At 36.2% G+C, this 26,021-nt stretch overlaps 3 protein-coding genes across 3 annotated transcripts; 2 read left to right on the top strand and 1 right to left on the bottom strand.

The window, feature by feature from the left end:
• The first annotated feature begins 5,967 nt into the window (after positions 1 to 5,967).
• LOC121738292 lies at positions 5,968 to 12,212 on the top strand. The gene is made up of 10 exons (XM_042130255.1): positions 5,968 to 6,069; positions 6,151 to 6,318; positions 6,715 to 6,872; positions 7,014 to 7,259; positions 7,482 to 7,647; positions 9,796 to 9,963; positions 10,230 to 10,397; positions 10,687 to 10,844; positions 11,222 to 11,464; positions 12,068 to 12,212. The coding sequence occupies exons 1-10, from the start codon at positions 6,045 to 6,047 to the stop codon at positions 12,194 to 12,196; spliced, it is 1,629 nt and encodes a 542-aa protein (XP_041986189.1). The 5' UTR covers positions 5,968 to 6,044; the 3' UTR covers positions 12,197 to 12,212.
• Positions 12,213 to 12,688: 476 nt separating this feature from the next.
• On the bottom strand, positions 12,689 to 17,280 carry LOC121739106 (DNA replication factor Cdt1). The gene is made up of 3 exons (XM_042131434.1): positions 16,670 to 17,280; positions 16,277 to 16,403; positions 12,689 to 13,933 (listed from the first exon to the last, which is right to left on the bottom strand). Exons 1-3 carry the CDS (start codon positions 17,173 to 17,175, stop codon positions 12,764 to 12,766), a joined length of 1,803 nt encoding a protein of 600 aa, XP_041987368.1. The 5' UTR covers positions 17,176 to 17,280; the 3' UTR covers positions 12,689 to 12,763.
• Positions 17,281 to 22,975: 5,695 nt separating this feature from the next.
• LOC121738686 (SRSF protein kinase 3) lies at positions 22,976 to 25,795 on the top strand. The gene has a single exon (XM_042130905.1). It carries the CDS (start codon positions 23,089 to 23,091, stop codon positions 24,901 to 24,903), a length of 1,815 nt encoding a protein of 604 aa, XP_041986839.1. The 5' UTR covers positions 22,976 to 23,088; the 3' UTR covers positions 24,904 to 25,795.
• The last annotated feature ends 226 nt before the right edge of the window (positions 25,796 to 26,021 follow it).

Genomic DNA, 26,021 nt, shown 5'->3' with positions numbered 1-26,021 from the left:
AGAGTTACGTTTTGTGAAACGATGTTACAAAGACACCGGGAAGATCCACAATTCATAGATAAAATTTTATGGTCCGATGAGTCCACTTTTAAAAAAGATGGGTACATGAATCTACACAACTTACATGAGTGGCATGTAGATAATCCACATTTGATGAGAGAGGATAAATCCCAGTATCGATTCAAAATAAACATGTGGACCGGGATTCTAAACGGGAGAATCATCGGACCTTTTGAGCTGCCAGAAACCTTGAATGGCGTCATTTATTTGGACTTTTTAAGAAATCATTTACCAAATTTATTAGAAGACGTACCTCTGCACATTTACAGAGACATGTGGTTCCAGCAAGACGGCTGTCCGGCGCACTATGCCCGTCCAGTGCGAGATTATTTAGATACTGAATATCCAGAAAGGTGGATAGGGCGGTCTGGTACCATTTCGTGGCCAGCCCGTTCACCTGATTTAAATCCGCTAGATTTTTTTTACTGGGGAGCTGTGAAAGAAAAAGTGTATACAAAGCCAATTGAAAATATAGTTGAACTGCGACAACAATTAACGCGAGCAGCTGAATTAGTTAATAACGGCAGATTTGCCCGTCTGATAAAGCGGTCTTTTTTAAAAAGATGTCGAGCTTGTATTCATGCTGGTGGGAGGCAGTTTGAACATTTGTTATAATGTAATAAAATATTTTAGACTCCAAAAATTTGTTTCAATTAAAAGCTTCCTAAATCCTAAAACACCTTTCCTAAAGTTAAAAGTAATGAGACACTATGGCCCCCGTGGCCCGTGATATTCTTTTACTTCTTAGATTTTATCTCCCTTACACTCGTTGAATGTTTCTCTCCGTCTCATACAAATCATAATATCTTATGAAGAAAGTCTTGGGTGCACTTGAATAATTTTAAGTAAGTAAGAAAAAATTGTCGAAAACTGAGTTCCTTTAAAAAAATCAATAATGTCCAAAATTTAAGAAATGATCTAGCAAGTGTCATACCATTTTGGAATACCTACTTATTAACTGCGCCAACTTTTAAAATTACTTGCCAAACAAGCGTGGTACATTTTTTTTCAGTAGGTAGGTACAGTCGGTTAAATTCGAGCAAACTATTGAATTCGAATAATTGTTTTGGGCAAAAAGCCTCATTTCCTTTCAAGTCGGAGTCGTTTGATTTAAATCTTAGGTACCAGTTTACTAAAGCATTATTCAGGATTACATACAAAAAAAGTAGAAATTTGTAGTGCCGGGAACTAAAAAACCGCCACAAGATGTCGATTTTTGATTTTTTTTAAAAGCTTTGTATTTTTTGGGACACATTACTTTTTTTTAATTTTTTTGAGAACTGTTGCAACCTGGCCTATCACTGGTTTAAGGCTTATCGTCGATTTACGGGACACCCTGTATAGCCGTTCCTCTTTCCCAGCTTGCCATTTTAAAGTTTATGTTTTTATTGACCTCGAAAAAGCACTAAAAACACACACTACAAACAATGAAATACGTAGAAAATAAAGACTAAATGTAATAATTACACTTTCCTTAGCAATCAACCGCAAAACTGATGTTTTGAATTTTTTAATAACACAAATAAGGAACATCTGTCTGACTTGGCTTTTTTAGTTTGAAAACAGATTTTTTTTCTCTCTCTTTCACTCGCTTAGTTGCCGTGTTGTAGCTTCATCTATCCAAGAATATATGAACTACGCTTAATACTGTTAGCTCGGCGTTATAGTTTTCTTGTTATTAGTCACAGTCTCTCTTCCCCCCGCGTCCCTCTTACCCCACCTGACCTTATTAGTATTCGTTGATACTGTAGGTAACAGTATCAACGAATACTATACTCACAAGGATATGGATGTACAGTATAGTTATACAGGTGTAACAAAACAAAGTCATTAAATAAATATCTCTTCATTATAATCTCTTTGTGCAACACGCCCAAAGAGAACACGCCTTGTCATATTTGGTAATTGGTATTGATGACGATGACAATATCATGACAATATGTAGGTACAATTTGCAAGTGTGCGCATTTAAACTTTGATGCTTTAAAAAACTCAAATATACTGATAGTACAATGAAACAAAACTGTGTTACTTTGTAAGACTGTTTATTTGTCCACAACAATTGTATTTTTCAGTAGCTTAAATTTTAAGAAACTTTAGGAAATAATAACCCTTCCATTTGTGCACTTTTACCACAATATCAGGGTATGTGTACGCAGCACTTTGGGTGAGTGTACGCAACAACAAAATTAAGTATATAAGTACTTATAGAACATATAGAATATTCTTTTATAATTTTAATTTGTAACTACTTATAAAGTAATCAACAAAATCGTCTTATTGAAGACGCCGGTTGCCGGTTGCCGTTCCTTAGCGTCATATATTTTTCCGAGATACTTACAATGCGCACACTTGACCCACATAACCTGTGCACATAACCATATCAAATTAAAAAAAAAACTTGATAAAGGTCTACACCATTATGTCTATGGTCTATGGGCAACGCTCCCTTTGCCTGTCCCGACCGGATTTACAAAAAAAAATGTCTATGGTCTACACCACGTCTACACTCTACCCATAACTATGCTCTACCCCAATGATGTTTTATTAAAGATGGCGTATGCGGTATGCTCATACAAAGCGGTCCTCAGAATTTGTTCCTGTACGACATATAAATACCTACCTCTGGTATATCCTCAGAATAGGAAAATAAGGGTACATAAATCTATAAATTATTACAACGTTAGAGTCTGGCTAGCGAAAGATGAGACTGGAAAAAGGCGGCAAATTCAAAAAATCTACGTATAACAACCCTGTCTATAGCCGGAATTATAGTTTTGATCTGCGAACTACGAATAATAAGGTTTCTTAGTTTTTATTTTTCGTAGTTCTTAGAACAAAACTATAATGCCGCCTATAGACAGGGTTGTTATACGTCGATTTTTTTAATTTGCCGCCTTTTTCCAGTCTCATTTTGCTAGCCAGACTGAAAAGAATTGCTATATACTATAAGCCATAGACATAACTTTATGCTATATACGCTATATACTTTTGCACATCGGCACGCATGCGCGATTATTCTATGTCACACGATTATCTGTCCTTATCACGCTGCAGTTGTCGTCCGTATTTTCTATCCTTTTTTAGTTTAATTTTTTGCATTAAATAATTGGTCGATAATGTTGGAAAATATTCAAATAAAAATTAATTACTAGATGTTTTCATGTACTTACTTACTTGTGGTACGTAACTTTTTTATCCTTTTTTACCTTATAACTATAATTTTTGCATTACCTAAAAACGCAGCTTGGCATTTTAAGTAAAAAACGTGACACAATGATATTCTAACGTGACACCTCGTCGCTCACTCGCTGCCAACATGCATCTAATTCAAATGAAGGCACTTACCTTCATTTGGCCGTATCAGACTGTACGCGCTAGTGCGATATCTACCTTTTTTTATAGGTAATAGAATATCATAAGCAGAGATCGGAATTGGGTGTGTGAAAATACCTAAAGTTTGCAGCGGGACATAATATGGAGCTGTTACAACCACTTAAGTTAAACCGGTTTTGGATCTTTTTTTCGGTGTGTGTAATCGGTGTTTCAAAAGTAAGGAACATGTTAAAAAAAATACAAAACTGAACCGGTAAAATCCAAAACCGGTTTAACTTAAGTGGTTGTAACAGCTCCATATTATGTCCCGCTGCAAACTTTAGGTATTTTCACACACCCAATTCCGATCTCTGATCATAAGTCTACCCCATAAAGTTATTATACCTAGCGAAATAGAGAAACAAAGGCCTGAGCAAGAGAGATGTCACTATCAGTAACACTGTGTGGTAAAAAGAGACGTGTCAATACATGACAGCAGCACTTTTTTTTTTGACGTCCAGTCGGCACGTGCCGCACGTTGACAATTTAATCTCATAGAATTCATGTTCAATCATGCTTGTGTAAGTGTATACGTACACACATCTTTCACACAGATGAAAACCAATTTTGGTTACGTTTGACAGCTCGAGATTGTTGCTCTAATCCGCTGGGTACCGTAATTTGTGGTGAATAGAGATCCAAGGACGAATAGGGACAAAACCAAGAACCGTGTTCAACATCAAAAATTAGTTGCCATTTCATAACTTTCTTTTTTTTCTTTTTTTAAGGTAGGTAACAGAAGAATTCTTTGCAGTTTTGATGGCAACACTAAACATGTGCAAAATTAGCCACAAGTTGTCAAAAAACACTTTTCAAAATAACTCCTCGAAGCGCCAGTTTGCACGGGTATAATAACTTAGCTCTGTTATTGAAATTCTTCAGTGTATGAATGTAATTTTGTCGCAAATGTATTTTTACGAACGACGAACGAACGAACGAACGAAAACGAGTAGAATAGGGACGACATATAAATTAATAGAGACGCCGCGGGTAGAAGTGAATAGGAACGGCTCTGTAGGGTTAGCACTAATCATTTAAATTGTTTTTCTGAGTTATTTTCACATTTATTTGTTTATTTACTCTACTGCAAAAATTAAAGTACTATTGGCGGACTTAATGCCAAATGTCATTTTCTAGTTTTATTGGCGGGGTAGATTACGTATAAAAATAAAATATAGATAGGTACTTACGTATGGACTTACAATTTATAGACACGCGACAGCCCTTGGAGTTTTTCCCATTGACCTTTATCGCATCCCAATGACCCCTGATTGTGTGTGAATAGGGATTGCATATATTTTAGTGTTTTGTGAATAATTTTCAATGTTTATTCCATTATTTTATATTTAACAATAAAGATATTGACAAGACTCAAGTAATGAAATCCTTTTTAGGTACTACTTTCTTTCAAAATTATTCACAAACTCTGGATCTTCTCTTCAGAATCTGATGGCAAATTTTGATGGCAGATTTAAAAAAAATATCCATGATCATTGGATATTTTGCATGTTTCACATATTTTCATTTCTCACTTTTTGCCATCAGATTCAATAGACCTATACAAACGTTATCATAATGATTGTGATGCACTGCGGTCGTTCAATGAGTCGACATTTTTATTTTATCGTTGACAGCAACACGATGGGAGACCTTGAAAAGAGCACGATAAGCGAATCTAGAACATCAATTTCTTTGCTTAATGCGCACGTCGAGTATGATAAAAATAGAGTGTCAAGCATAAATGACATTTCAAAAGTCTGCTCACTGCTGTCCAGGGTTGCCAGATTGGGGTTTTTTTCGCAATTCTGGGGAAAACTTTGACTCTAGTCGAAAATTTGGGGAAATAGTATTTTTAGGGAAATGTTTGGGAAAAATAAATACATTATGGGGATTTTTTGGGGTTAGCACTTCTATAAAACACAACAAAAAATTAATGAAACGAACGTGCTTTTCATTCGATTAACATCTTGGCAAATATGCAAGAATTCAGAGCCATTAAAAATTAGCTAGTCTATGACTGATTCTGTCTTGTCTGTGACTGACTGTCTCTGGCTGGGTTTGTTGTTTGTTAATAGTTTGTTTCGTCGAGTGCGTGAAAGGCCTGACAGACGTACAAACTTAAATCACGCGGGTTTTAAGTTCGCGAACTTACTCAGCTCGCGTCGTCGGTGAGTGGTGACCCGTGACACACGAGAATCATGCCCCCAGGCTCGCGGCTTGCGGCTCGCGGCTCTTTGCTGACACACAGGCGATTAAGATCGTCGAGCCATAAGTCCACGTACTTACTCGCACGTCTGTCACCCTCTTAAAAAAATTGTCTCTTTGGTCGAGCGAGCGACCCTATGTAATTGGGTATCTGTTTAACTGTCGAGTGATCGAAACTACTAAATCGAATAAAGTAGTTTCAACTTTATATTCGGTTTTTTTCTGTTACAAAGCGATTGGGGATTTTTTTTTGAAAACGTATCATTTGGGGAAATATAAAAATCAGTTTGGGGGAAATCGTAAAATTGCATCTGGCAACCCTGCTGCTGTCGTAATTTGTTCTGTAATTTTTAACACCGGTTCTCTGCTACTCACACGTAATTAAATCACACTCTATATTAAATATGTCAGAAAAACACTTGCAGACAGGTAAGGATATCAATAAAGTGGGGTATGAATTGAAAAATTGAGTGCAAGCTGATAAGTCTAAAATAAAAAATTACATTTCAGGTGATGCCCTCCCCGGCTATAATGGAAAGTTAAGAGTGTTCGCCATGCGTTTTTGCCCCTATGCCGAGAGAACCGTCCTTGTACTTAACGCTAAGAATATTCCTTACGATATAGTGTTCATCAACCTTGATAATAAACCTGAATGGATCTTCACCTACAGCCCTAAAGGTATGTTGAATCTTCTTACTTTTTACTTCTTTCGTTTATGTTTGTAACTGTTATAGTAGATATAATATTTGTACATACACTTAATACATTTGATGTTAAGATTATACTTTACTAGCTATTTGACCGAGCTTTGCTCGATATTCCATGAAAATGACATTTTCTAAAAATAATTCCTAGCTAGATCGATTTATCGCCCCCGAAACCCCCTATATGTATAGTAAATTTCATGAAAATCGTTGGAGCCGATTCCGAGATTCCAATTATATATACATATACAAGAATTGCTTGTTTAAAGATATAAGATTAAAAGTAATAATGCATACCTACATGTTTTTTTACAACAAACAGCACAAGTCACAACAGTTGAAAAATTACTATACATATTTTACATTACAGGCACAGTTCCAGCCCTTGAATATGAACAGGGTAAAGGAATATTTGACAGCACCATTGTAAATGTGTATCTTGATGAGAAGTACCCCGAGACTCCTTTACAGTCCACTGATCCTCTCCGCAGGGCTCAAGACAAGATGATTGTCGAATTGTTTGCTGGTGTAAGAAAACTCATAAAATTTTCTCATACATTCTTGACAATATGGAAAATAAACTACACCTTTTGATCATGAAATTCCTACAAACATTCACTTGCTCATGTTTTTTTTTTTTCAATTAAAAATAAAACCTAATATTTACAGGCCCAATCAGCATACTATACTGCAGCATTCAACTCACAAGCCCTGCAGCCATCGATGGTGGAGAACTATCATAAAGCTTTGGACCTCCTCCAAAAGGAACTTCAGAGCCGTGGAACCAAGTTCCTACATGGTGATGAACCTGGGCTAGTGGACTATACTATCTGGCCATTCCTGGAACGTTTTGAAGCTCTCCCTCTGCTAGGAAAACCTGAATTTGCCATTGAGAGTCCCAAGTATGACGCCTTGGTGAGTTAAATAATACATTATTATGACTTATGAACTGTAGAATAGTCTATATTCCATTGTTTGTTGCATAATGATTTAATTTATCTTGCAATGTTATGCATTGTCTATGGAGAATGACTAAACAATTCATGTGTTTATGCTCAGTAATTATTGCAGTTAATTAGTATTTGCTACCCACATTTGAAGACTCAGAGTGTAAATAAAAGTTTTTATGATTTTCAGATTGCCTACATGTCAGCCATGAAGAATGTGCCGTCTGTGAAACAGTACTGCCTGTCTCCAGACACTCATGCCAAGTTTACCGAGTCCCGTGTCAAGGGAGACCCCAACTACAACATGTTAGACACCAGCGCCGTATGCTGCATGCGCCCAAGGAAGAAGAAGGAATAGAAAGTTGTACCATGTTATAATAATAAAAGCTGCAATATTGAAATGTATTTTTTATGTAAATTCAATTTTTCTTACTAACTAATTACAATGCAGGTATTAAAGGAAATTGTATTAACGCTGCAGTAAAGGAACACATTACACAACAAATGCACTTTAATTTTTACAAAATAAAAATTGAAACTACTTTTCAAAGATCTGCCTTTAAAAAACACCATCAATATTATAAGGGTAGACTAAAACTTTCTATTTATTATTTTTATTTATAGGACATTAACTTTTATAGCTTGGATTATATAACTGACACTAAGTTATTCTTTGCTATTGTTTTTTAATGGCTTACCATTAATCTGACATAATTTCTTACAAACGAGTAAACATCACCTGGTTGCAGGCCGTATCTGGTTGATTGTAACATCTATTGTGGGTATACTATATTAGAAGACATACAATCACTAGAAGTTTGAATAGGACTATAATGTAGTCCTATTCAAAATTATAGTATATACAATAATAAGACTCGCAATGTCTTAAGTTACTGACTACAAAATATATTTTCTGTGTTTGAAACCAAGACGCTGCCACCTGGCGCTATAAAAAAATTCAAAAGGAAAAAGAGATAAGTACAAAACTTTGGCTCTTATCAATACTGTTGTACTGTATACAGAAGTGATAAGTGTAGGTGTCTTTATCTTATCTTGGTGTTAAGAATTAAGCCGTAAGTGCTACCATACAAGTGAATGCTTTCAAGTTGATTCACCAATCACGAGTTTTAATATTTTAAATAACTGGTACTGTCTGATCATATGAGCTGTTCGCAGACAAAATAATAATGAGGTGTGCCGTGTAGCTAAGCAAGAAACTTGATTAAAATATGTAATATGTTTAATAATATATAATATTATGTATGTGAATTAGTATGAAGTTTTCACAAAAACATACACACTCCATACTAATCACAGATTACTAGTATATATATGTTACGCTCAAAGATCGAAATCGCTCAATGAGCGAAAAAATGGCTCACAACGCGTTGTGGTCACAGTGAAACAACGCGAATTTCGCGTCGTGGCACTAATGAAAACGGCCACGAGCCCACGATGCGTACTGGCAATCATAAAAAGACCATAACGCGAAATTCGTGTCGTGGCTGATATTATATGCTATTCGTTTTTCTTGATTTGTTCTTGATTGATTAATCCATACTAATATTATAAATGCGAAAGTGTTTCTGTCTGTCTGTCTGTCTGTTACCTCTTCACGCCCAAACCGCTGGACCGATTTTGCTGAAATTTGGCATGGAGATACTTTGAGTCCCGGGAAAGGACATAAGATACTTTTTATCCCAAAAAAATGTACGGTTCCCACGCGATAAACGAGTTTTGGCGCAATGGAGTTGCGGGCGTCATCTAGTCGTCTATAGGGTATGGAAGATTATATTTGAATTACCACGCGTACTACAAAATATTTATTCTTTTACTAAATCACTGCATAACGTGTTTATCATTATTATTTATAAAATATCCATAGTTCCATACTATCCGTACTAATATTATTACTGTATGTCTGTCTGGCAATTCAAATATAATCTTCCATACATATGGACGAATCAAGAAAAACGAATAACATATCAGCCACAACCCGAATTTCGCGTTATGGTCTTTTTGTGATTGCCAGAACGCGTCGCGTCGTGGCCGTTTTCAATATGGCGGCTCTCGACATAGGCGAACGCGTTGGCCAACGCGTTCGCCTATGTCGAGAGCCGCCAATAGGCGAACGCGTTTTTAGACGTATTTAGACGTTGGCCAACGCGCGAACGCCCGTTCTACACATTGGGCCAACGCGTCTGCAGACGCGTTGGCCAACGCGTTCGCCTATGTCGAGAGCCGCCATATGTCGAGAGCCGCCATATGTCAAGAGCCGCCAATAGACGTGATACAATATCATCATGTAGGTACGTCGTATTCAGAACATGACAAAATCAGCTGACTAATGTTGTTAGTATAATGATCGGTACGCGCGAAACTTTTATTTGTAGTGTAAAGTACTTATATTAAATACTGCGTCATTGTCGAATTTTTATAGTATAAAGATAATGTGCTATCTCATTGCTTGCTTTAGTGTGGCTTTAGTGCACAAGTACGATAAGTTGAAATCATGATTAGTAGCACAGTGGGTTTCGCCATGCATATATTAGCGTCGTCGTATAGGATTGTTGGACCAGTTGCTCAGTTGGTGGAATACCTAGTGCCGTTCAGAAGCATGGCTAAAGCAGTGGCTGGAACTTTAAATTACAATTCAAAACACTTGAGAACGGGTTAGTATAAAGAGTGTAGGGATATGTATTATTAATTTATGTGATAAGACATAAGTGTTTATTAATACATAACGTAAGTACATGTAACATTGACTTGTTAATCTGAGCAAATACTTAATGTTTATTCTTTGCGCTCGATGTTTTTGTTCAGTTTGACCTTTGGAGTAGTTGGACATTATATATTATTTATAAAACAGTGAATATTTACAATATTTTATTAATTGTGTTTTAATTTTCCTTACTCATGAAATCTTTTTACATTGTAGGTGACCCATTGCCTCCATTCAATGGAAAACCACGTCTATTCAATACTCGTATGTGCCCATTCGCTCACCGCATTGTCCTAGCACTCAATGCTAAGAAAATTGACTATGAAATCGTCAATATAGATTTAATGGACAAACCAGAATGGTTTTCCAAAAAAAGTCCTTTCGGTAAGTTTTTTTTCTATACATATGCTTACATTTTACTACAGTTATAAGATATAAAAACTACTGACCATTGACCAATGACCACTTTCTGCAGTTTTTTGGCAAGAGATTAAATTTCATTTTTATTTTATAAACCTATCATTATTGAACCTATTATTACTGTATGTTATTCAATGAACAATGTTGTGGAAGAGACAAACTCCAGTAAATAAAATCTAGAAATTAATTACATTTAAAAATAGTAGTTGTCATGCCATCTATCGATTTTTTCTGAACTACTTATATTTCATAGGTAAAGTCCCTGTCTTTGAAGTTGAAGAAAATGTGATTGTGACAGAAAGCTTGATTATTGCCCAGTACTTAGACGATGCTTACCCCCAGCACCAGCTACTGCCAAAGGACCCTGTAATGAAAGCTCAAGACAAGGTCATTGCTGAAGTATCTATAGCGGTAAGCATCTTCTTAAACCTTATACCTGGGCCTACTTGACATGACTTATGATCATGGCTGATATAGTGTATCAGTACTTGTACAGGGTGTAACAAAACTTGGGAAGTTTTTTTCACCTTTGTATGGCAAAATTCATGACATGCGAGCTCTTGCCCACACAAATCACAAAAAATGGACTCTTTCAGCGCTGCTATTTTCACAGTGAACTCTACAATTATGAGGGACACAGAAACATCCTAAAATATTATCACTGTTTTGTTAAACCTTGTATACTTCACAGTTCACTTACACTAAAACTAAAGGCCTGGACGAACCGCATGGCGGCGTTACAGTAAAAAAGCGCCCCAATACTAATTTCTTTGTCTACATTATTTCAGATCTTCTCTCTGTTCTTCAAAATTGTGAAATTCCCAGACTCCATTACTGAAGACACAGTAAAGGGGTATCACAAGGCTTTAGACTACATTCAAGCTGAGTTGGAGAAGCGAGGTACAGTGTTCTTGGATGGTAACACCCCTGGCTACGCAGACTACATGATCTGGCCCTGGTTTGAGCGCGTCCTACCTGGCGTAGCCATGGACAGCAGACTTAAAATAGACCCTGTTAAATACAAGCTGTTGGTAAGAATATTATTATGATTATTAACTGATTTTTATGAGAAATATCACAGAAGAAAAGGATAAACGCATATTCTTCTGCTGTCTATTTAAGTTTAAATTACATTTTAGATAATAACAATTTACTTTGATGATTATTGTCAAATTATTACATTCTAATTATTGTCAAAACTAAATAAGAGATGTAACTAGTTACATCTCTTATTTAGTTTTGACAATAGGTTGCCAGGTCGCTTAGCCAAAAAGCCGGACAAAGGAGCCAGCTTGGCCGGACATTTGTATTTTGTACAAAAAAGTCCTGCTATCAACTATCAAGTACTTAGAATCTGAACTCGTGTAGATTTATATAATTTTTGTCCTGCTTTATCTGGACGCCTGGCAACCCTAGATGTAACAATTTTTACTAACTTCTTAAGCTAAAATAAGGATTGAAAGGCAAGAAAACAATTCAATAAAAAAAAAAGATATAATACTAAAATAAAGGTGTATATTATCTTTTGAATCAAAGATTTCACAATGTCTTATAAGTTATAACTTAATTCCATAATTTAAGCTTTGCTCATGCATTACTCACAACATGCTTATAATTTATAATTTCCATTTCAGTTGGACTATGTTAAAAGAATGTATGAGGACCCAATTGTCAAGGATTACTTGGTGCCTGATGATATAATAATCAAATATGTAAAGGGTGTTCAATCAGGAAATCCCAACTATGATCTTCTTATGAATTAAAATGTTTTGCTTTTTATATTTAGATTTTATTTTAACATTCCCTATTAAAGTAAAGTAGAAACATATACAATTGTTACTAAACTCATGACATATATTTTTGATAAAAAATATATTTTATTTGTTTGCTTAAGCATTTGTGTATCAAATTGCATTCATATCTCAACCATTTTTTTGTTGAGTTATGCATGCAGTCTTGCTCTAAATGATCTAAAGAACATGACTGCATTCATAATTTAATTCGTAATTTTTTTGTGGGATGTATATGTAAGTATACACAAATGCTTAACTGCATCCATTTGGGTACGTACAGAAAACAAAATGAAAATACATAATATACTATGAATGGTGCTAAACTGGAAAATGTCCACTGAAATTATGTTTTCAAACTGTATAGTGATACTAATGTCAATCGGAACAATTTAGATCATGTCAAATTAGCCTAACGTTAAGAAAAAGAAAAGTCAAACATTACCTTATAAATCAACACACAAGTCAAAAGATGCATTTTGTACTGAGATGCTTCCTTATTCTATCAGTATAAAAAACAGTACAAACTTGTCAAAACTATTAGTCAGACTTACATTGATTTGCTTTAGCTTCCAACATGCTCACTACCTTCTGCAAGTCAACAGTCTTATCGAGTTTTATATAAGTAGTGTTTCTGATTTCATGAAGTTTAATAAAGTTTGGGGCACATTCATTCAGAATCTTTATATCTTTTTGTAAATTAGCAGAAGAAACATTAGACTTAAAGCTACTATCTAATTTGGACAACACAACATTCAATGCAAGAACATTCTTCCTCTCTGTTACAAATATATTCCTCAGTGTTCGAGCAAGATCAGGAAGACGGCTATAAATCATATACTGTTGCTCATTCTCCGAGGACCGAGTCATGGCCTCTAAGGCCTTGGCAGCTTGTTTAGCTTTCACTTTCTCTAATAAAGCAGCTGGCAAATTGCGTAGAGCGGGATTTAAAATTGTGATGTTCGATGTGGATGGCTGACTCATCTGAGTTGAAGCATTACCCACTTTGCTATTGTCTCCTAGACCTGTCACTGCTTTTTCCTCGTCAGTCAGCCCCCTTGATTTGGCCTGGGCCAGCTTTTCTAAAGCTCTTTCCATCTTGGTGTTGCATTTAAATAATTCACGAGCTTTGGCAAGAACATCCTCTGCAGAGGAATACTTCTCAGCATTGGGCACTTCGGGCAGTTTGGCACACTCCACTTCTGGCACCTTCTCCAGCTCAAATTCGGGATGCCAGCGGACTAGCTTGCTGTCTGGAATATCCATTGGTGGATCAAGAGTTGAAAGATACTGCTTGTGGTGTTTCTTGACCAGCTGCAGCAAAGTGTTGTAGAAATATCTGCGTCTCTCAAGCAACACACTCGGATTCATAATCTTGATGTCATTAGGGAAATTAGGGGATATGACCAACTCATATGACTCCTTGTTAGCCGAGTTACTGAAGCTTTTGCCTTTCTGCACCTCAAAGTTGTAGAAATCTGGCACAAGATGTTTTATCTGGCTCAGATACTTTTCGGTGAAGTTTCTCTTCAGCATTTCCTGAATTGACGGCTTCAGTTTAGTGAATGTTATCTTTTCACTTCTATTATACAGTAGTGCAACAACAGTTTCCATGCTGCGGAACAGTTCAGCCAGGAATCTGTAGTGGTGCGGCAGGGGGAGGCTGGTGGGGGCAGAGGCCAAGGAAGCATGTCGGATGTATGCTGGCTCCTGAAATAAGAAATTCAAAAATTGAGAAAAATTTCTAATAAGACTAGCTAACCTGGAAAATGTTTAAATTATTTCTAGTATTAATATAATAATAATAGCCCCACACTGGTTTCGGTGACGGTGGCCGGTTTCATTGAAACCAGGCCAGCTACGCAGGAGTAATTTTTATAGTGTCCAAGTGTGTGCGCAGTACACAAAGGCACTCTCTATTCCTTTACTCTCATAACCCAGTGGGACGGAAGACCGACACGACTGACCGAGAGATCAGGTGCGCCTGGACCGACTTCTTACATGCCCATCCGACGCATGGATCATCTTACTTGTCAGACAATCAGATGATCAGCCTGTAATGTCCTAACCAAACTTGGAAATAACATGTTTCCAACGCGGGAATCGAACCCACAACCTCCGAGTCAAGAGTCGCGCTCTATACCACTAGACCATGGAGGCGTTAGTAGGAGTATTAATATAAAAAGTAGATAAAAATTAAAAACTTATTCTCAGGCCTAAAGAATGTACTGTTTACAAAATTTCATTAAAATCGATTGAGCCCTTTTGGAGGATTTCAAGCACAAACACTGTGACACGAGAATTTTATATGTTAGACATTTACTACACAAAAATAACAAGTAATATACAACGTGTCCCGACACCGGCGTCCGATCTTTTGTCATGATCTATGGCATATTTTATCGACAAATTGGCTCTCAAATTTTTTCTCTCTCTCACGGTTGTAAAATGTCAGCCATTTTATTTTTTCCCAGGCTTTCACACTAATCTGACTAGTACTTCTCATGTAAATATCCTATGAAGATAAAAAGGTCTCATTTGATAGATAAACTTGTGGACTACGCTTACACAGGCAATATGTTATAAATTTTGTGGAATTAAACATAGAAAAACCAAAGTTTAAGAAAAAAAATTGTGAATTTTTTAATTAATGGCTTTTTGTGAAAAATCTAATGCATGAAACTGGTTATTTTTTGTTTTAAAAAGATAGAGGAGGTTTTCATCTTACATAAATTCTTTATTTTAATGCTCTAAGTCAGATAGTTTAGAAGTTATAACGATTTTCCTATGAATTATAGGTCAGATTAGTATGAAGTCAAAGAATTTTTTTTTTCAAAAGTTAAAGAAAAAAAATTTGAACTCATGATTTATGGCATATTTAAGTCACAAATTGGCTTTCAAATATTTTTTTTCTCCAACTTTTGAAAAAAATAAAATTTCTCTGGCTTCATACTAATCTGACCTATACTTCATAGGAAAATCGTTATAACTTCTAAACTATTTGACTCATTGAAGTAAAGAATTTATTTAAGATGAAAACCTCCTCTATTTTTTTTAAATAAAAAAGAACCAATGTAATGTGCTAGATTTTTCACAAAAAGCCATTAATTAAAAAATACACAATTTTTTTTCTTAAACTTTGGTTTTTCTATGTTTAATTCCACAAAATTTATAACATATTGTCTGTGTAAGCGTAGTCCACAAGTTTAGCTATCAAATGAGACCTTTTTTTATCTTGATAGGATATTTACATGAGAAGTACTGGTCAGATTAGTGTGAAAGCCCGGGAAAAACTAAAATAGCTGCCATTTTACAACCGTGACAGAGAGAAAAAATTTGAGAGCCAATTTGTCGATAAAATATGCCATAGATCATGACATTAAAGAATCGGACACCGGTGTCGGGACACATTGTATATCACAAAAAATAAATAAAATAACAGAAATTATCCCAACCTCCTCAGATATCACCAAAAATGAGAACTTAGAGATGTGAAGGTCCCACTGTCTCATCAAATCAATTTTCTCACCAAAATATGTTGCAAAGTCAATTAAATCCATTTTTTCACTAATGTGTAAAAAATCACAAGACATAGTATCTTCAGCCATTTCTACTGACACAGTATGATATAAAAATATACAACTAGCACTACTGAGACTAACAAATTAGTATTTAACACAACTGTGACTATGTAATTAGTTCAGTATTATAAAAATGCATTTATAATATGCATTTGACCCAGATATTTAAACTGTGCCGCAAAAACAATGTCAAATTTTTGCTTACCGATTAAATTGAAGCATGTGTTTGTATTGAACATGTATAAAATATTATTGTAAGTCTATTAATACTGTTACTATGCAAGATATATACTTCTAAAAATTACGGTCACAGTGGTATTTTGTTTCTGACTGATCCACATTAGTTACAAATTTTGTAAATTGCAAATTTTATAACTGTCCACAAAATGTACATGATATTTCGCATTTTACTGTCCATATTGGTTACAAAATTTGTAAGTTGTATAAACAGTAGTAGATGCAATGTTCCTACCTTGCTGGGGCTTTTGATAGGGCTAACCACAACCTTCCTCGGAGATAAGAATACACTTTGTCTGGCTTCAGTCTTATCAGTCTTTGTGGGTGACAACAAATCATTCCGGATGTTTCTTTTGCTGGGACTGTAATGTTTAAAATAATTATATTAAAAATTTATACTTACTACAAATTCTTAAATGATAGAAGTGTTGTTATAGTAATGTTACATCTACTACATCTTATACCCACAAAAAGACATTAAATGCTTACTAATCCTCACTAGATTTTAGATTTTAAAAGTAAACATAATATTTAAAACTAATCCCTATACTACTAACATGTACATACTTAACCTATCAATGACAACTTTTATCAGAGCCGTTACAAATTATTATCAGAAGCTGTTTACCTTTGAGGTACATCAACTTTAATAGACTTAAACTCCTTCAAGTTCCGCGATTCTGTTTTTTCTTTGAGCTCCTGAATGCCTTTGGACAGTCGATCGGCTGTGGCCCTTAGTTCGGCTAACCTCGAGCTACTCGCTAGTTTCTTTTTGATGTCACCCAAACTTAACTCTTTTCGAGCTGACTGTACAGATTCAGAGCTAGATGCTTTCCTCTTCTCGACATTTGCAGCGTTAGTTTTTTTTGTAAAGGCTGTAGCATTTTTCTGTTCGATGCTCTTTTCTACGTGGTCCACTGGCGATATCGGTTTAGCCTTACTTGCAGTTTCTGTTGCTGGCTTTACAGATAAGTTAGGTAATTCAGCATCTTTTTTTAAACTCACAGTTTTTATGCTCTTGGCAAGCCCTACCTCACGTTCGATGTGTGGAATTTTGTTTTTTGATGAGATAATATCATCACTCGCAGGCCTTTTTCTACTGCTAAAAAAGGTTGTTAATGTCGTTTGAGACATTTTTTATAAATATATTACTTGCTTCTATAATTTTCTGCTAATTGAACTTTATATTAAAATAACTCCAAGTCGTTTCCTCTAATTTCCCTCCAAAACGTTATTTTTTTACGCGAAAAGCTGTCAAAATAAACGTCATTCGACATCTGTCACACGGCTGTCGCCGTTTTTTTTAATGAATTTTTTAAAGCACTGGTTTTTAGGGTTCCGTACCCAAAGGGTAAAAACGGGACCCTATTACTAAGACTTCGCTGTCTGTCCGTCTGTCTGTCTCCAGGCTGTAACTCAAGAATGGTAATAGCTGGATTTTCACAGATGTATATCTGTTGCCGCTATAACAACCATAAAATTATAAGGGCATTTCTCCAGATTTGGATTATTTAGTTGATTCCCTGGTACATTTTTATTTCTGCATATTTTTTAAAATTAATAATCGCATATTATTCAGTGAATTATAAAAATAATTATCTATTTGGGCCCATAGAGTATACATTATAGCAAGCTATAGAGTGCTTCTAACAAGGTATGAACTGTAAGCACGAGTGTGAACATATTTTCGTATAAGCGTCAAACGATGGCGATTGGAACATCACTAGACTTGCGTTATACGTTTGACAAGTATCTATAGAACTTCTGCTTACGATCGGCACAACGGGGAACGAGCGATGCGCGCGCTCTATAGCTTGCTAATGTATACTCTAAGATTTGGGCCCTTTTTCACTTGACAATTTTAGAAGATATTTTGATTTAAATTTTTCCAAACTAGGTAGGGAATCAACAAAGCTAATAAAAAAAAGCTTTTTCAGCTAAATAAACGTGTTTCTTATAACTAGGGAGGTACGAGCCTCCAAGTGAAGCGTATAGGGCTCACATAGTGATATGATATATATATATCACTATGTGAGCCAGGACAAATCTTAAAATGACTTTTTCTATTTATAGAACGATACACATTACATACGTTTATATACAATTGTTTTATAAATATTTTGTTTATACTCTTACGATTTATTTACTTTGAAATTAGAATTTCATCGTATTTGTGGGAATTTATAGTGAATTCGGGGGACAAGACACGTCCAGGGAATCAATTTTTCGACCTTTAATTTAATTTTAATTATATTTACAATTAAGTTTTTCTCCAGAACTTAAGTGGCCCAGTAAGATCACACCTTATATTACTATAAAAAAAATACAAAGGTCTACATAATTATTATGTAACTCTGCGGGTATTTTATACGTCCGGACAACTAAATTTAGCGATTTGGAGAATCAGCCAGAATAGCCGTGTTCGTTTCATTTTCTTCTTCTTCTTTTTATTTATGGCTCCTTTGTGAATCGCCAATGTCAGAGTGTGTTTGAGTAGACTCTGCCTTAAAAGTTGGTTTAATGAACAAACAAGGGCATTTCTTCTTCTTCTTTTAAAAATGGCCGCCTCGGTGAGTTGCCAATGTCAGAGTGGCTTAAAATTTTTTCGCAGTTTGGCAACCGACTGTCAACTTCATAATTAAGTGTCATGTTCAATAACATCCTAACAGCTCTGACAGAAATTGTTAGGATTTTATTGAACATGACACTCACTTATGAAGTTGACAGTCAGCTGCCAAACTGCGAAAAGATGAAACTGAAACGAACACGGCTAGTATAAATTATGGTTATGGTCTATGGTTTTATGTCAGTCATTTAATTTTTTTCCTATTTTGTCAGATGTGACAACACTCACTTAGACTGGGTTGCACCAGAGGCGTGGGTAAAGTTAAAGTTATAGTTATAGTTAAGGTAAATTTAACTTTAACTTTACCCTTAACTTTGCCCGGAGAAATTGACAGATGACAGCTGATCCAACAAGGTTATACATGCGCGTGGGCGGGGGCGCTGCTGGTAAAGGAGAACTGTCAAAAATTGCGGTTTTTGTATGATGACAGCGTTAGTTCCTTTTTTCACCACATGCATTTAAAACCTTGTCGAGCTCTATGGTTATAGTTAAATGTGGCGTCTTGATGGCGTCCATTTTTAACTTTACCCAAAGAATTGACGTTTTGCACTGTAGTCAAAGTTAAAGTTACAGTTACAGTTTACCAATTACCCATAAACTATTAGTCATTGATATCTAGGTTAGGTTACGTCACTGCATAGATAAAGTACTGAGTTATTTAATAACGTAGAATAGAAATAACAATCGAAAAAAATCGAAACTTGGACTTTCTCAGGCTTTAGACTATCTGTATACAAAATTTAATTAGAATCGGTTCGGTAGTTTTGACGTGAAAGCGAGACAGACAGACAGACAGAGATACTTTCGCATTTATAATATTATTATAGTCTATATTAAGTCTATTAGTATAGATAACAAGATGAAAATAGGGAGGTAGTGTAATGTGAACTGTGACCATTTTATTTGACAGGTCGTCACAACTCAACACACTTATAAGTATATACAACCTGAGATTCAGTTTAAGCCTTGATTCTTCAAAATAAAGCTATCAAAAAGTACAACTTCATCTATAATTAGAATGAGGTTGGGACATGTCATCAAACTGGCGCACTTATAAGAAATCGGTTTCGCAACGATGATGTATGCGATTGCGGTTTGGAAGTGGGTGATTTTTAAAATCACAAGCCGTGTTCGTTTCATTTTTTTGCAGTTTGGCAGCTGACTGTCAACTTCATAATTGAGTGTCATGTTCTAAAGTACCAATAAATACCAATACAGAAATTGTTAGTATTTATCATGGAATTAATATGTACTACGTAGTACATATTAATTCCATGATAAATACTAACAATTTCTGTCCGATTTTAGAACATGACACTGACACTGACACTCATTTTTAACTTTGCGCATGCGCAATGTGCATTGAAAAACGAAACGAACACGACTAAATACTTCACATTAGTGTCCGACCGAATGTTCGGTTTCGTTTTCGGTTGAGTTTCGGTAAAAACACGAGTTTCGGTTTAGTTTCGTTTTCGGCGGCAAACTTGCCGAAACTACGACCGAAACCGAATGTGCATTCGGGAGTTTCCGCGCTGTTATCGGTCATGTTCGGCGCGTTGAATGAGTGAATGAATCCGATCAGAGCCAATGTCGTGATTTGCTCGCTTGTTTGTTTGCTGTTCGTTTTATTTTGTTGTGGTGGCGAGTTTTCGAGTGATTTATTTTGAATTTGGTAAGTTTTATCTCGTTTTATGTCGTTATAACATAAGACCGGGTAGTAAACATCAAAAAAAAAAAATTCAATATGACTGATAAAAGTATAATCAAGTTTAATCTAACCTATATTTTTTTTGGTTCGCAAATGCTATACGTAAACAAAAATTAGTTAGGTAGGTAGTTAGTAATGACTATAGTCTATTACATGGTGATAATATTATGGATTCAGAGTTTCAAAGTTCATTTTAGTATTTATCACCAAGGTGTCCAAGTGGCAAGTAGGTACAGTAGATACTACTTTACCTACCGATATTTTGTTTTGAGAAATTATTAAGGTCAAAAACCCGACTATGGAACGGGTGATGTAGATGTCCTGAATATTGCGAGTAATTAAAAGAAATCTAGACTATAAATCCTTCTTTTTCTATTTTAATACATTTTATTTATTTATTTGTTACCAACCACAACAATACATTTAAAGACAAAGTTACAGTCAAGATTAATGTTGTAGCACACTAGACTTATCTTAATAACATGACAATTATTTGCGAAATAAAATACTGTTACGGTACATGGTATACGGACACGTGGTGCCATCTAGCGACAAACCAGCGAAACTTACCGAGGGAGCACAGGCAACATAAATCCCCTACTCAATACTAGATGGCATGAGGTTCGCAAGTACATACTCGAACTTTCTAGAAAGGTCCAATGTTTGTTTACGTGTTTACCGTTTATTTGTTTGCGTGTTTACGTGTTTTAATTTAGACCTTATGATTGAGTTCATAAGGTCTAAATTAAATTTGCCAAAAAAATTCAACTTACCGCACTTATCGTAAGGACGGCAGTTTTATTGTGGTACATGCTCGAGCCTCCTAGAAAGTTCCCACGGTTGTTTACTTGTTTACGTGAATCGGGAACTTTCTGGAATTCGTCTCGCCATATAAAAAGCCACAGGCAGGCCCGGCGAGTCAGTTCGGTTCGAGCGATCATCAAAGCGACTTCAGAGTGACAACAAGTGAGTGAACCAGTGAGTGAACCAGTGAAACCTGCGACTTGGCTACGACCTAGGACAGTGATAGTGCTTAGTGATTGGACCTAGTGATTAGTGTTTGGACTTAGTGCTAAGTGTTGTGACCTAGTGTGTGCTTGTGTGACCTGGACTTAGTGAATAAAGTCTTCAAGAGAGTCAGCAGGTCTTTCTCTCCAAATCCTCAAACCCTTGCACGTAACAATACATTGTAGGTACAGGATTTATCTGTGGACCCCAAACTAGGCAAAGCCTGTATCTTGGTGGTCCTAGTATTATACACAATCAATTTCACAAACAACTATTAGACGCGCTTTCGGACAAAGGACAGAAATCGAGGTTTCATCTACAATTAAACAAAGCATTTAGACTAAATACATACAACCAATTTAACATGCAATTTTGAGAAGTTAACTGTTGCGGATTGGCACAAAAGGCTTAAGTTTTTAGGTTTTATATTATAGTGTCAATTGCCAAAGTTTGAAAAATAGAACGACAAGAAAAATTTGTGAGAAAAAAGACGTGTCTGAATATAATATTGGGTTTGAACCTGAAATAAAGAATAATTATATGTAGTATATGTGTTTACTTTATTCTCAACATTAACAATTACTATTATTTATGAGTACGATAGTGGATAGGATAGAAAAATGTCAAATACAAACATAATTTGATACTTTTTAGAGTAAGTATAAAGAGAAATCTATGTGATTTAAAGAGAAAACAATAAAGTATACGTGGGAGAACCATGCTTCGGCACGAATGGGCCGGCTCGACCGGAGAAATACCACGTTCTCACAGAAAACTGGCGTGAAACAGCGCTAGCGCTGTATTTCGTCGAGTGAGTGAGTTTACCGGAGGCCCAATCCCCTACCCTATTCCCTTCCCTACCCTCCCAAATTCCCTTCCCATCCCTACCCTCCCCTATTACCCTATTCCCTCTTAAAAGGCCGGCAACGCACCTGCAGCTCTTCTGATGCTGCAAGTGTCCATGGGCGACGGAAGTTGCTTTCCATCAGGTGACCCGTTTGCTCGTTTGCCCCCTTATTTCATAAAAAAAAATAAATAAATAAAGACTGACTGATTATAATAACGTTTTCTTTATTTTTCCCTCAAAATATGAGCCTTGTAAGGAAGACTGCACGGCAGTCCTGCATTGAATGGGCCTCACTTATTGGTTCACACTCGGCACAGTATAGCAATATGACATATCCCTAAATATTGCTATACTGTGCACTCGGTGTTGCCGGCCGGAAGCACCGAGTGCAGCCTGCCGTGCAGTCCTGCCGTGAATGGGCCCTTTTAGCATGTTTTTTAATTTTTTCTTTTCATTTGCAAAACCAAGGCGCACGTGATGACCATGGCGAACAAAAAGTTTTAATTTGGTTACACCGCAACCTGATAAAAAATACTCTCTTTTTATCGTACCGTGAATGCCCCTCAATGTTAATTCCATTATTATTTACGTCGTATAAAAACCACAAACGTTTATTTTTACAATCAATCATTAAAGTGTAAAGTGTCCCTCTACTGAAAAAAGTGAAAAATTCTAATGACTCGTATTTTACCATATAGAGTAATAATAATTTTCAGCATTGGCAACCTTTTTTTTTTCGTTCTTCGAGCGCATTTTGTTCTGTCTGCACCGGCCGCCATACTCAAACAAAAAGATTGAGATGAAAAGTTAAATTGATATTCATCAAAACTTGTTGCAAGTGTTTTAATTTACTAAATGAGTTCTAAATCTGATGTTAATAGGAGAGTACTCGCCATTCAGGCGAAAAAGAAGAGGCACAAACTGGGAAAGAAGAAAAATCGTGAGGATGATCACGGCGCTGGTGGACAAGGAAACGGGCTGCGCAATCAGAATCAAAATCGTCTGGAGCCGACACACAGTTCTTCCAATGAGACCATCGAAGAAGATGAAGATGATCAGTACGCCAGCGACGACGAGGAACAAGAGGACAGCTCGGACTATTGCAAGGGTGGGTACCATCCTGTCAAAATCGGGGATCTCTTCCTGAACCGCTACCACGTCACTAGGAAGTTGGGATGGGGTCATTTTTCGACAGTGTGGCTGTGCTGGGACCTTGTCGACAAGCGATTCGTCGCCCTGAAGGTTGTAAAATCCGCACCTCATTTTACTGAAACTGCTTTAGATGAAATTAAAATATTGAAAGCTGTCCGCGACAGCGATCCTACCGATCCGAAGAGGAATAAAACGGTTCAATTACTGAATGATTTTAAAATCACTGGTGTCAATGGGACCCATGTGTGCATGGTGTTTGAAGTTTTAGGACATCATCTATTAAAACTAATCCTCAAGTCAAACTATAGAGGAATTCCTCGCGAGAACGTCAAAACTATAATCAGGCAGGTCTTGGAGGGTCTTGATTATTTGCATACAAAGTGTAAAATAATTCATACTGATATAAAACCTGAGAATGTTTTAGTGTGCGTTGACAAAGCTTACATCCGTAAATTAGCAGCAGAAGCTACAGAACTGCATTCCCTCGGCCTTAAATTACCACATTCCCTTATTAGTACTGCACCAAAAGAGTTTCAGGAGCAAGTAGTGACTGGTAAAATGAGTCGGAACAAAAAGAAAAAGCTCAAGAAAAAAGCTAAGAGACAGTCCATGCTGCTTAAGAAACAAATGGAACAAATAGAGGAGATGGAAGAACAAAAGAAGCAAGGTAATAACAGCGAGTCGGCACCCATGTCACAAGATAATGATGATTCCCCACCTACGCCTGAAGAAGTGAGCACAATAGACACCATCAGGTCTGAGAATGATAACAATATCAATGGTTGTAGTGACCTACAGGGGCCAGATGATGAAGCTTTTGATACTGATGCTGAAGCTGTTCAAGTACGAATGAAGCAGTATGATTGTGGTGACGACACCGGTACTCCCATGTCTGAAGGGGAGATGACGGACACCCCTCCTTCCTTTGACTCCCAGAATAAGGGGAAGTTTAACGAGAAGAAACCTGATCCCGCCTTTGATATTTGTGATGTGGAAGTGAAGATTGCTGATTTGGGCAATGCATGCTGGGTTCACCAACATTTTACTGAAGATATTCAGACGAGGCAATATAGGTCACTGGAAGTGTTGCTCAGTGCTGGTTATGGGACCTCGGCCGATATATGGAGTACTGCATGCATGGCTTTCGAATTAGCGACAGGTGATTACCTCTTTGAACCTCACTCTGGAGACGGTTACAGCAGAGACGAAGACCACTTAGCTCATATTATTGAACTACTGGGAGACATACCCAAGAGGATTGCGGCCTCAGGAAAGTATTCAAAGGTGTTTTTTAACAAGAAAGGTGAACTAAAAAATATAACAGGTCTGAAACCATGGGGCCTAGTGTCCGTACTTACCGAGAAGTATGAGTGGAGTCAAAAAGAGGCAGAGGAGTTTGCCGATTTCTTAAAACCTATGTTGGACTTTGATCCCAATCGGCGAGCTACTGCCTATGAGTGCCTTCAGCATCCCTGGTTGAAGCCATCAAAAGCTGAACGAAATGAGCCTGAAGAATGATTGTAATTGCTCTCTGTGTGTACACATTCACCAATACTAGTATCCATGGTTATTTAAAAATTTTATGTTTAATCAGAGAACAAAGAGTATTTATGTTTGTTTGTGAATAGTCCAATTGTATAATTACAATCAAACTTACTTGCATTTTGGGCGATTTTAACCAAAATAAAATAAGTGATATTGTATCCAAATCACATAACAGGCATAATAAAATATATTTTATGCTGTAAACTCCAAGTTGCAATTAAGTTTAGATATAATAAATTAGATTGTTTCGCTAAACATAACTTCAAAATTTCAATATATATTATGCTGCTAGGAATGATGAGTTAATATAATAGTGATTCATATTCCACAGTAGGATGTATGTAATATGTCTGCTGTCGGTCGAGTAGCATCATGAATTGGCATACTGAAATAACAATTTTCAGAAACTGTACAGATAGCTGTAGAAAAAATTGTGATGTATAAGGACTAGACAATATAGGTTTGTCACATAATATATAGAGAATGCATAGTTGACTTTGTATTGCACGAAACACCTAGAATGTGAGGAACCTAATCAAATGTGCATGCATACTGTAGCCAGTCGGGTAGAATGTTCACATAGTTAAGTTTGTTTTTATCACTATCACAACAAAAATCTCATATGTAAACTTTAGGTGTAAGACAGTATTTGTAATGCCACAATTCTGAGACTGCCTTTTTATATTTGAGTGAATCAAAATTTGAACATGGATGATACTTAACCTGCGACTTGCTAGGCAGCGTGAATGATACAAACCCAGTTATAGCTATATTATTTACCATAGATCCCAATTTACATGACCATAATTTGTATTAATTATATCTGCAAATTTACATAATAAAATAAAAACCGAGCTTGTTATCATCTGTTCTTTGATTTTGTAGTGACCCAACATAGTCTTAACTCTAAGCAATCTGGATTTTTCATAGCCGTTGGCCTGTATTGGAACAGTTTACATACCGTACCAGAATAATGGTTATTGTATGTAGCACACGTGAATGAACCAATCATGTAAAAATAGGATTTGGGTGAAACAGGAAATTACATCACATGGTAACAGGTAAAGGATTGTGCTTGCTCAACAGTTAAA

The sequence above is a fragment of the Aricia agestis genome, chromosome Z (genome assembly GCF_905147365.1).
Source record: "Aricia agestis chromosome Z, ilAriAges1.1, whole genome shotgun sequence".
Lineage (NCBI taxonomy): Eukaryota > Metazoa > Arthropoda > Insecta > Lepidoptera > Lycaenidae > Aricia > Aricia agestis.
Note: the sequence above shows the minus strand (reverse complement) of the source record. Positions and strands in the feature narration are given on the sequence as shown.